The following is a 13430-nucleotide window of genomic DNA, read 5'->3' on the forward strand; positions in this document are numbered from 1 at the left end:
TGAAATGGTGGGGAACACAAAAGTAAGTAAAACAGGTTGTGCTATTTTAGAGCTTATACTGAAATGAGGAAAATATGCACCATAATAGTGTCCAGCTATTGTAGGAATACCTGTTGTTTTGGGAAGGAGACACTAATTCTTTGTGGGGAATCAAAGTTCCATTGCAGAGGAGCCTTTTGCCATGAGAGTAGATAGATTTTGACAGTGAAGGTGGGAATAGGTTGAAGAAGGAAAAAAGAAGTGAATTCTAAGAAGAGATAATGTGTATATGTATCAGTTATCTATTTCTGCATTAGAAAATCATCCTAAAGTCATTTTTACCAATTTACCAGAGTGAGCAAAGAGGAACAAAGAAAGAAAGCATAAGATATATTCTAGTAATGGTTAGTACTTCATTGAGGCTGGAGTGAGTCTGGTGATGAGATAAGAATACAGCATATATGGAAAGCCTTTACAGTCATGTGAAGAATTAAAGAATTTTAATTTAATTCCTTTTAATTGTATAAAATGTATAGGTTTTTGAAAATGGCTAGTGACAGGCTAAGATTTATGGTTTTGCCAGATTTTTCTGGTAGCACTAACTTAGAATGATCAGACACAAGAGGAACAGGAAGATAAATACTGTATTATCTATAATTACCTTTGGAAAGTGTGCATTCACAGTAGTCTGAAAGAGAAATAAGAACTTATTTCAGTGCCTTTATCATAGTAGGTGCTCAATTAATATGGCGTGACTAATGAAAGGAATACATGGATATGAAATGCATTTAGGTAGTCGAATTGACATTACTTGACAACTGGATTTCACATTATTCTGAGGGTATCTTTGATCACAGGAAGAGTGATATGTAGGAGTTAGAGATAGTGGAACATAAATTTTATTTGGATGTATGGAATTTGAGATGCTTGCATATCCTATAGCAGTATTCATTAGATTGTTAGAAATTTGAATCTAAATTTATGAAAGAAGTTATCTTTGGAGCATAGAACTAGAAGTCATCAGTTAAGATAGATAAGATAAATTTTAATATAGTAGATAAAATGGCTGAGAAAAAATGTTAATTTAGAATACGAAGTTCAGAACCTTGGGAAATTATTTTAGAAGGTAAAAGAGATTATCTTAGATTAAATAAAAATCACATAATGTTTTAAGATGTTTTTTCTCATGAGATTGATGCTTACTAGCTGGTAGCCTACAGGTATATTTTATGCATACAGTGAAAAGAGTAAAAATTTGTCCTGGGTTCAAATTTGGCATTTAGTACAGCACTTTGAATATAACTCTACTCTGGATAGGGTCGCTGATGTCCAGTTTATGCCTGTTTCCTTATAAGATAATTAGCAGTGTCACCTTTACTTTCACAAGTGTTCCTATTTGGATGATAAATTATATGGTTACTCTGTGATAACACTACAATTTATTATAATTATTTGTTTACCTTTTTTTTTATTAGGCAAGGGCTTAGAATCTATTTTATTCAGTATTTTATTTATCTTTAGGGGTCCATCATATATTAAGCTCTCAATAAATGTTTACATATATGACTACAAGTTTTGTGATCATGAGCAGATTACTTAACATATCAAGAATGGTTAACACACTTTAAATTAAGGTAATATCTATTTCACAAGATAGTTTTTTAATGATCAGATATGGTAGTATATATGAAAGTAGTTGGTACTTTCTGTAAAAAGGTATTTATGTAGGTACTTACCTATAAAAATATTGTTAGCAAGTGAACTGGCTACTTGAAGTCTCATGAATAACTGTAATAAAAACATTTATTATTTGAATTGAGTGATATTTCTTTAGTAATGACATAGTAGTTGCCTGGAATTTTTGTACCTGCAGTCTGTAAGTACTAATTCTTTAGAAGGTAGTATTGATATTGTTATTGATATTGACAGTATTTTAGTTCTTCTAAAATCATCATTACAGAGTAGTATTAGAAGATAGCTACTTATTTTCTTAACATATCTAGTAGTGACTTGCCAGTATTTCATGACCATTATCTTTTAAATCATGATTTATTTAAAATTCACATAAAAGTTTATCATTTTTCTTTTTATAATCAAAAAGTTTAAAATTTAAGTGGTTTGGTTGAGAAATGGGTTATTACTGTAATATATATTGGGGAGCTATTATTACTTTTGTAAATGAACTTTGTAATTATTTATATAAACAGATTTAGAATATATTAAGTGAAATACTAGTATTTCGGTTTTGATGAATATTTACTTATTAGTATATGCCAGGTATTGGGATATAAAGAATATTTTTCAGATGGTGCTAGTAAACTGACTATAGTGCCTTTGTGTTGTCTCCAAACGCACTATTGCATCTTGCTTAAATCATAAGACTTACTATTTTAGACTTAATGCTTTTTTTTCCTACTTTGATATCTATACTTCTGCCTTTCTGTTCAAATCAATGTATTATGCCATACCTTACCTACTTTTGTTTCATTCCATAACTGGGATGAATTATTTTGTGTTCTATATTAATTTCTTAATCCTTCATGGGTTACCTTAGTTTCACCTTTAGTTTATGTTAAAGAAAACTTGTCAAAACTGAACGTATAGATACAGAGAACAGATTGGTAGTTGTCAGAGGCAGTGGGCTGGAGTAGGGTGGGGTGGGATTGGGGAGAGTAGATGAAATAGGTGAAGGTACAAACTTTCAGTTATGAAATAAATAAATCCTGGGATGTAATGTATGACATAGTGACTATGCTTAATAATTCTGTATTGTGTATTTGAAAGTTGCTAAGAGAAAGTAGATCTTAAAGTTCTCATCATAAGAAAAAACATTGTAGCCATGTGTGGTGATGAATGTTAAGGAGACTTATTGTGGTGGTCATTTCACACTGTATACAAATATTGAATCATTATGTTGTAACCTGAAACTAATACAATGATACATGTCAGTTACATCTCAGTAAAAAAAAGAAAACGTATGTATGTTGCTAAGCTAAACAGTGGAATGATAACCATATTTAAATGGAATGTCTCATTAGTATCAATACTTTCTGGGCTGTTTTTATCTGTCTCTAGGACTTTCCACCTAGTTGCTATTATTTATTGAGCTTCTGCTAAGTGCCTAGCCTGTGCTAGATATGTAATACATATTATAGCTAATTCTTAAAACAGCTCTACACAAACTTGTAATTTTATAGGTGAGAAAATTGAGACTCAGAGGTTGCCCAACTCGATCAAATTCACATAGCTGATTGAGTAACTTATTTGGGATTTAGACACAAGGATTTCTGATCTAAAGTCAGTGTTTTGCCACAGACTCACTTTTTAAATAAAGTGATCTTTCCAGAGAGATAGAATGCCTTATTTATTGTCAGCTTTTTGGCCAAAATTGTACTGCCTTTATTTTCTTTGATAGCACAATCTTCCACTCAATTCCCCAAGTCATAAAGTTGGAATCTCTCCTTGAAACCTCTTGTATCTCTCTGTTTTTTACTTGGTGTCATGCCATGAAAATTCTGTTCTTTTTTTTGAAATGGCTTTTAAATCCATGCTTATTACTTTAATATTTGATTCAGATCCTCATGATTTCCCATCTGTATTTATTATAGTCATTTAACCGGATTTCCCAGCGTCTTACATTTTTCCTAATCTTGCCTATCTCTAGAGTTACAAAGAATCATAATTTACCCTTCTTTGTTTACTGGAGTTCTTGAAAGTATGGTGAAAATTATGGATTATCTCTCTAGAAAAATGCGCAAAGTATACCTATAACTTTTGCATGTATGTCATTGGAAGGAGGTTTATGGGCATCTTACGTCCATCTGTTGACAGCCCCTCCCAGTTGAGACCCCTTGTTCTAAAATACAGATACACTTATGTAAACTACACCCCCCCTAAATAAAACCTTTAACTTCCAGCTACCTATAACAAACTCTGAACTCTTTATGAACCTCAAAAATGCTTCACAATATGATCCCTTTTTTCCAAACTTACTTCTTTTTCTAAGTCTACTACGTACCTTATCCCTTAACTATAATGAGATTATGAGGCATTCTCTGGAATATATTTGAACTTGCATGTTTTCATGCTTCTGTTCATAATATTTCTCTACTGGAATGTGAACCCATCATGAAAAAGGACAGTCTTTCATTTCTTATTGTATTGCCAGTGCCTAGCACAGTGCCTGTTACAAAGAAGATGCTCATTAAATGTTTGTTGGATGAGAGATGATAAGATCTGTTCCCTTTTTTGTCTTAAGTTTCTTCAACAAAGTTAAAATATAGCCTTACTCCCCCATACCCCAAATCTCTTTTTGTTATTTGACTTTTTAAAAAAGTTGTATTATCTTTATAGTATTATATACAACTCTTGAGCATGTACTTAACTCACTAATTAAATACCTAAATAATAATTGGTGAATGATATATATATATTATTTTTTTTGATATATATATATTTTAGGCAATCGTCTTTTAACTGGTTCTAGCTGTTTGCAACTGTGGTCCAGTGCTAACTTGGAGAAATCAGCTGAAGATGAAAATCCAGATAAAACAGATCTTAACTTTGGGGATTGGAGATGCATTTGGCATTGCAAGTAAGCAATTAATTAGGGGATTAAACCAATAAACCTGTTCCATGTGGTCTTATATTATAAATGCATTTTAGTTGGTGTAAAACCATACTAACATAAAAAGTATTGATTTTGACATGCCTTTTCTTATATACAGAGGATTCACCATTTCCCATGTTCTGCAGACGCTTTTTTACTTTTTTTAAATTGTTGAATAAAACAACTAGGAAGAAACATAGAAATGTGTTAGGCCTATATGAAGATAGTTAAATAAGAACTTGCTAAATTATACAAAAGGAGACAGAGACACCTGTCATGATTTTGAATGGAAATTTTCCTATTGTGAAGAAGTATATTTTTCCCAGACTAATCTGTATGTTGAACATCATCCTTATCAAAATCTCATTGGAATTTCTACTTTTGAGCATAGTTCAAATTTTATTTAAAAGGACAAATATGGGAAAATCAGGAAAATCCTGAAAGAAGAAAAGAATGAAGATATACAGTATAGTAAAATGAATTCTAAAGCTACAACTGGTCAAGCAGTTTGTTGTTGATACAGGAACAGATAGATTAGGGTCCAGGGTTAGACCCAATTATACATGGAGATTCAGTATATAAGGTGGCATTTTACATCAGTGGGGCAACTTGCTAGCTCTGTGGTGGAGAAAATGACGTTAGAATCTCTTTCATACTTGGCACCAAAATAATTTCAAAGGAAGAAGAAGCAATATCTATACAATGAAAAAATTTTAGAAGAAAATATCGGTGAATTGTCATAGTTTAATACTACCATGTCCAGTATGATAGCCTCATTTCACTTGAGCCCTTGAAATATGGCTAGACTTAACTGAGATGTCCTAAAAGTATGAAATGAACACTAGATTTCAAAAACTTTGCACAAAGAAAAAAATGTAAAACTCTTATTAAATTTTAATTGATTACACATTAAAATGATAATATTTTTGATATATTGGATTAAATAAAATATACTTAATTTTACCTGTTTCCTTTTACTTTTTTAAATGTCACTACTAGGAAATTAAAAATTACATATTGGGCTAACATTTATCATTTGTGTTCTATCACTGTTGAATGAGAAGTGCTATTTTAGAGTTATGGAAAAAATTTCTAAGTATGACACCAAAAGTAGAAACTGAAAGGAAAGAAAAGGAAAAAATTAATAGTTTTGTGTATCAATAAAAAATTTCTGTAAAGCAAAAAGACTATAAGGAAAAGAACCAAAAACTTGTTGGGAAATATGTGCAATTTTGGGTTAATGCCTTTTTTAAAAGGAGGTCTTAAAAATTAACTAGAAAATAACATATCTCAAAAGTAAACAAAAATGGACAATGAAGAGAAATTTTTTTTGAGAAAAATTTTAAACAGTAGTACATATGAGTAATGAGCATATTAAGAGTTGATTGACTTCACTCAAAATCATAAAGAAGAGAATGAATAATACCTATTACGAGTGAGTGGAGGAAAGGTATTCTTATATACTCTTAATAAGGGCATACAATTGGTATCATCTTTCTAGAGATCAATTTGGAAGTATGAATCAACAGGCTTAATTTTTCTTATGCCCTTTAGATAGCAAGTCCAAGTTTCTTTCATTCATTCAACAAATATTTGTTGAGTGCTTATCATGTTCCAGACAGTGGTAAAAGCGCTTAGAATATAGCTGTGAACACATAGGGGGAGATAGACAATACACCAGTAAATCAGTATGACAGGATGTTAGGAATGGCATTCTTCCTGAGTCAGTTTTACATATTTTTAAAATTCTTATTTTATTTTTTAAAATTTTGGCTGTGTTGGGTCTTCGTTGCTGCGTGCGGGCTTTCTCTAATTACGGCGAGCGGGGGCTAGTCTTCGTTGCAGTGCACTGGCTTCTCATTGTGGTGGCTTCTCTTGTTGCGGAGCACGGGCTCTAGGCATGCAGGCTTCAGTAGTTGTGGCTCGCAGGCTCTAGAGCACAGGCTCAGCAGTTGTGGTGCACGGGCTTAGTTGCATGTGGGATCCTCCCAGACCAGGGCTCGAACCCGTGTCCCCTGCACTGGCAGGTGGATTCTTAACTACTGCGCCACCCGGGAAGTCCCCTGAGTCAGCTTCATATGAAGCAGTAAAGGGTACAAATCAGATACCAAAGTCAGAGTAAGGCAGACCTCCTATATGTATAGAATATACAAAGGAGATTTCAAAGGAGCTGGTTCTGTGTTATTTTGCACCCCCTCAGCCAGATCATGGGTGTTAAAAAGGGTTTACATGTAGAGAGGAAATAAGATTTTGCAAAGATAGTTCTTTAGAAAGAGCTAATGGGGGAGAGAAGAACAAAGAAGTGCTATAGTGCCTTCACTGCAGATCTAGTAAGGGGATTCCTTGGGTTGAACTGAGAATTTGAAATGTATTTCTTGCATTTGGGAGAGGGGAAGGATATTAAGTTAAATCATAATCAGAGTTATACAGTGGGAACTTGGACTAGACATACTAATTGTTTATTTGAGGTGGTTTGTTATTTAAGTAAGCAATAAAGCCTTGGACTAGAAACTATGCCAGTTTTATTTTAGAATCAACTGAAGATTACACTAACTGGAATACATTTCAAAGTTGGGTTTGATCATACATTTGTGGTGCATTTAGAACACTGCTAATACCTGTTAGATGAGGACCAGTAGGTACGATAGAGAATAATTAAGTAGGGTAGGGGGAAGAAGAGTAGAGGTGACATTTGAGTATAGACCTGAAGGAAGTGAGTGAGTAAGCTATGTGTGTGTATCTTCTGGTGAAGAACGTTGTAGGAGGAGGGAACTAGTGCAAGGCTCTGAGGTAAAAGTGTATGTTACCTTGTGGCTGGAGTAAAGTGAACAAAGTGAGGAGTAATAGGGGAGTCAGGAGTCAGCTTATAGGTTATTGTGAAGCTTTTGCCTTTTATTTTGAGTGAGTTGGGAAGGCCTTGGGGGTTTTAAGCAGAGGGTGTGTTGAGATCTAGTGGATTGGCCAAAAAGTTCGTTCGGCTAGTGAATACGTTCAATAAAGTTCTTCGTGAAAATGAAAAATGTCTCTTATTTTTACTTAAAACCAAACGAACTTTCTGGCCAACCCAGTAATTCTCTTTTAAAAGAACTGCTTTAGCTACTGTTTTAAGAAAAGACTGTAGGGGCAACAAGGTCACAATCATGGAGACCAGACTTTTAATTATTTGTTTTAAAGATGTCCTTAGGATTAACCAGATGCATAAAAATGTGTGTGCAAAAATGTTCATTGTACTACTTAATGTTCATGACATATTTTAAAATAAATATTACAAAGCAGATTGTAAATATGGCATCAGTTTCCATCTCCTTCCCCACACCCTTCCACAGAAAGTAGATGGAGAGGGAATATGGAAGAGGTCTGGAAGTCAGTGTATTAAAATGTTAACAGTGATTTTGCATGAGAATGAGTGTTGTGGTATTGGTGAAGCTATGGATGATTTTATTTTCTTCCTTTCACCCATTTGTATCAATATTTTCTCTTATGTATTTGTAACATTTAAAATCAGGGAAGGGACTTCCCTGGTGGTCCAGTGGTTAAGACTCTGCGCTCCCAATGCAGGGCAGCTGGGTTCGATCCCTGGTCGGGGAACTAGATCCCACATGCCGCTATTAGGAGCCCGCATGCTGCAACTAAAAGATTCCGAGTGCCACAACTAAAGATCCTGCACGCAGCAACGAAGATCCTGCGTGCCGCAGTAAGACCCGGCACAGCCAAACAAACAAATAAGCAAACAAATATTTTTTAGAAATCAGGGGGAAAAAGTTATTTTTATTTGGAATGAAACGTGACAAAATATCTCTTTGGCCTGCTTTACAAATAAATTTAGGATGAATCTATCTAAGCATGAACTTGGGTAAAGAAAAGGAAAGCAATCACAGTGAGAAGTGTCTTGAGATTAGTATATACAGGTAGCCAGAAGGGAAGGTGATGAAGGGAAATGAGCCAAAGCTCCTTGGAGAAGAAAAGACAACTATGTACCAAGTATGTTGGTGAACTTGGAAGGCGGAATCCATGATAGTTGCAAGTCTCCCATTAACCCATACATAATCTTTAATTATGCAAATGCTGCCTTAAGGCAGAATTCATTTTAAAATACTGATTTACTGTCCTTGTAAATGTATGCTGGAATATAAGTATCTATGGCTCCGGAAATTAGGTTTCCAGATTAAAAAATGAAACCTTTCTTTCTCACATCCTAAGGGAATGAGACCTATGGCTCTTTTGTCTTAAGCTTTGAAGACTGACAAGTCAGGGCTTCCCTGGTGGCGCAGTGGTTGAGAGTCTGCCTTCTGATGCAGGGGACACGGGTTCGTGCCCCAGTCCGGGAAGATCCCACAAGCCTAGGCCTGTGAGCTATGGCTGCTGAGCCTGCTCGTCCGGAGCCTGTGCTCCGCAACAGGAGAGGCCACAACAGTGAGAGGCCCGCGTACCGCAAAAAAAAAAAAAAAAAAAAAGACTGACAAGTCATTCCTTACATGATTCTTATGCATGGATATTTTTACATAAAAAATAATTTTTATATTTAATATTAAGTTTTCTATTTTTTAATTTATTTCATATTTATGAGATATACCTATAAGCGAGTGTGAAACTTGTTTTATCACAAAATTTTCTATTTGAAGCAAATTGCTGAATATAATTTAGAGAAGTAATGTTGCATTCTCTTATTTAATTTTCCTTGAAAATTATTTCTTGTCTGTTTAATTTACAGAACTGCTTCCCAAGTTCATTTAATGAAGTTTTCACCAGATGGAGAATTTTTTGCCACTGCTGGGAAGGTAATTTGTAAAAATACTATTGTCAAGTTGTGTTTATGGTATAGTTTGAAATGTCAAAAAAAATTAGCTGGCTTCATTAAGTTGAAAACATTTTCTGTTAAAAATGTTAAGTAGCAAAAATTGGCTAAATATAGTGTTAAAGGCAGTATGGTATAATTGAAACAACGTAGATCAAAGGTAGATCTGGGTATAAATTTGCCATTTACCAACTGTTTGATCTTGGGCAAGTAGTTACTCTCTTTGAGCCTTGGTTTTCTCATGTATAAACTGAGGATGATAGTACCCACCTCATAGGTCGTTGATCATCAGATTAGTTTAGACAGTGTATGTAAAGTGACTGGCACAGAGTCATGGATGAAGTATACTGTCAATAATCAACTATAACTACTGTTTATGTTATCTTTTAGCTGACAGCTATATTAGGCTGTATTTACAGTAAAAGAATTTACAGACTTTCTAGAAGGACATTTGTAACTTTTCTTTGTTATTACCTGTTTATTTTAGAATAATGTATTCCCTTGAAATTATTTTATTTTTAATCATTGGTTCACAGAGCACTTTACATACAACTAATAGTCTGAAGTTATTGTTCCCATGGCTCAAAACCTGCAGACTAAGAATATGAGATATACCTTAAACCCTCAGTGAGGTTTTTTTTAGGATAAAAGTAGAGCTGTTTAATCTAATTGACTTTACAGTCAGCTTTGGGAATGCAATTAATAGCTTAAGAACAGAACCTGGTACGTGCTAGTCTCTCTTGTTCTTGCTTTCCTTCTCAAATTAGGAGATGCAATTTTGATTGTGCTTAGAATATTTTACATAGTAGTAGTTGCTAACTAGTTATCATCAACATTTTCTTTGAACATTCACATGGTAATTTATAAAAACTGTGTTTTCAAAAATCACCAGTCTTTTGAAGTCTGCTAATGGTAATGCTTTCTTATTTGGTATTTGGCTAAGTGGGCACGTGAAGCCCTAACTTCATCTTTAGGTCTTTCCTAAATGACTTTATTTTCCATACCAAATGGTAACTAGCATTTTCCTTGAACCAACCCTTGCAAAATACACACATCCACACACATTAATTCTTAAAGAACAGTTAAGGAATGCTAGTAGAAAAGTATCAGAATCAGAGATTTTCTTCCTAATTTCTCCATGCCCAACTCCTCTTCACATCCCTAAGTTCCTTTAATTGGGGAGAAAAATCTTACTTTTGGTATTTGACTTAACCTTTAATTTAATTCTGATCTGGATGTTTTTTGTTTTTTTTTTCCCCTTAGGATGACTGTCTTTTAAAGGTATGGTATAATGTAGAAAACTGGCGGACATCTGTTACCTCTCCAGATAAAAGTTCAGAAAAACAATCCCAAGGAGAAATTGACTTTTCTTTTGTATATCTGGCCCATCCTCGAGCTGTAAATGGATTTTCCTGGCGTAAAACAAGCAAATATATGCCTAGGTCAGTGGATTAGTCATTTTTCCCATGTATTAAGAGAACATCATCTTTGTGACTTTGACTGCTTTTCTCACTTTGAGAATCATTCCTTTAGGATTTTTGCCTATGAAGATTCAAGTAATACTAGATCGTTCTTGGACTGCAAACCTCTGGCCACCGGTCAACTATGGTTGACGCTTAAGAGGAGAGCCATATGAAAGGATAATTTACCTCTAGATCAGATATCTTTAAGTGACAGAGTTGTGCATCGTTTTCTTCTCTATGTTATGTATCCAATTCTTTCATCTCTTAATCATTCTCCAAATTGCCATTTGCATCAACTTTTTCACATTTCACTCCCTTATCTTGTCCCTTCTATATCTCCTCTGGTTTCCCTTTTTTTTTTTTTAATTAAAAAAAAAAAGGCTTTATTGAGAACATATACCATAAGGCCTCAAATATTTCTTTAACTGCACCCAGCATCTTTGAGGAGAAGTGCATGGGTTAATACATTATGATGCCGTAAACTAGGTATTAGTTTAACCTACACATGCATGCACAAACACACCTGTTAGTACTTTTCTTTTTTCCTGTAGTCCTTGCAAGACTTGATAATCCTGTTGAATTTTTGCCTATATTTAGTAAGTTACAGAGCTATTGTATTACTTAAGTATAGGTAGAAATCCTTTTTGTTCCACATGGCCATTTTCAATTTGGCCACACTATGGATCAGTACAGGTTTTCCCTTATCTTTTTGTCATCTGAGATGTCTTAAGCTGATCCATGGTAGCATACCTAGATCATTTGTTGACTTTAGTTTTGCTCTTCTGAGCCAGCAGAGTATACCTAGATTTTTTAAAAATTATTTGACGTTTTTTAGGGCAGTTTCAGATTCACAGCAAAGCTGAAGGGAAGGTACAGAGATTTCTCACATAATCCTGTCCCCCACATATGCACAGCCTCCCCCATTATCAACATCCTCCACCAGAGTGGTACATTTGTTACAGTTGATGCTTATTTCAACACATTATTTTCACTTAAAGTTCATAGTTTACTTTGTGGTTCACTCTTGGTGTTGTACATTCGATGGGTTTGGATAAGTGTATAATGGCATATATCCATCATTGTTATACCTAGACTTTTTTGAGCTATTTTGGAGTGCAGTAGTTACCATTCTTCCTACCTCAGTCCTACAGTCTAACAAAGCATAGGAGTAGGACACTGTAGGTACAGTGATGGTTCTTTTGTTAGAAGTATGTTTCACAGTTTTTGGGCCAAGGGAGAGTGGTGTGGGCAATCTGTATTGTTAGCAAAAGCACCTTTACTCCAGCTTCACTTTGAGAACTGTTGCTCTAGTACCTCTGAGATCATTGCCCACACGTATAAAAACGTGTTTAGAATAGAATGAGCTATGACAAATGTAAAGTAAAAATAGCTGTCATCACAAACTGTTAACCTTTTAGAACTATCACAAGATTACATTATTTCGGAGGCTGATTTCTTCTTCTATTCCAGGTATTTTCATATGCAGCCAGTTAGACCACCAGAATACTAAAAATGAGGCTTGTGAAATATTTTATCTTTTGAGAGAGGACAGTCACATCTACTCCTGACCTAGTTCACTTAGTGTTGGCAAAAGTGATCACGGTGGATACAGAGGCAGTACCTTAAACTGGGGCATTACGAATGCCCAATGACAGCAAAAAGGCATATTAAGGGGTTTTTTTTGCCCTGCTTATTTTATTTCTTATCAACTAAATTCTGCAACATAGGGAGCTGATACAGAGCTAGACTTTTCTGTTAGTTACGGCATCTTTTCAAGGTTTCCAGAATTTCATTTTTGGATCCATTTCACTAAAGAACCAGCTAATCTCCCTTAGTTCTTTTAGTTTTCATTTTTGTTTCACCAGCTGCCTGCAGATATATAGTGGGAAGGCTGACCCTTTCTCATGAGGATGAAAGAGATCCCATCAAAGACCATTATCCTTTCTGATATGGAATCTTAAAATTAAGATGCTTAACCAGATGGTAATACTTTATATAAAGGGCCTGCTGGCTTGAGAGAGAAGAATGGGGAAGTGTTTGTAATGAGCATGTACTTCTTTACAAGTTAAAAATTGTTGTATGTAGGACAGGTTAGGAGGTCTGGTTATATCCCCCTAAAACGTCCAAAAGTTGGTTCTACATAACTAGTTTCAAAAGCATCTTAGCCTTTTGTTGCATCAGCATAGGGCAGCTAAATAAAATAAAATTAAAAAAAAAAAGATAGGACAGCTGTTGCAGACACTTACCCATCACATGGTTGCCCATATAAGGTCATTCATTTATATATTTTTATATATATATATATATATATATATATATATTTTTTTTTTTTTTTTTTGGTTGGGAGGGAGAGTGCTACACCTGAATATGATATGCTTATTGGAGAGAGAATAAGATACCTTGATGAAGTGAGGAAGGGGGGAGGTATTGCCTGAGCAGTGCCTCAAATACATCTGGATATTTCTTCTATGCCATGCTTATATTACCTGCCAGCTGTTTGTAAGGCGTGGCATTATTTGTAAGGCATGGTATCCTGAAGAGAGTCATGTGGGGTCGAAGCCCTGTCCATGCTTCTGAGTTTTGC

The 13430-nt window shown here is 34.6% G+C and overlaps 1 protein-coding gene across 5 annotated transcripts in view; it reads left to right on the forward strand.

Moving 5' to 3' along the window:
- Positions 1–13430, forward strand: part of DMXL1 (Dmx like 1) — a 262636-nt gene that overhangs the window by 28074 nt on the left and 221132 nt on the right. For all 5 annotated transcript variants that reach the window (XM_067731511.1, XM_067731506.1, XM_067731507.1 and 2 more), the window contains exons 5-7: positions 4441–4573; positions 9300–9366; positions 10647–10825. In XM_067731511.1, the coding sequence (XP_067587612.1) occupies positions 4441–4573; positions 9300–9366; positions 10647–10825 (379 nt within the window). The remainder of the gene's footprint in view (positions 1–4440; positions 4574–9299; positions 9367–10646; positions 10826–13430) is intronic.

Source organism: Pseudorca crassidens, chromosome 3, assembly GCF_039906515.1.
Source record: "Pseudorca crassidens isolate mPseCra1 chromosome 3, mPseCra1.hap1, whole genome shotgun sequence".
Lineage (NCBI taxonomy): Eukaryota > Metazoa > Chordata > Mammalia > Artiodactyla > Delphinidae > Pseudorca > Pseudorca crassidens.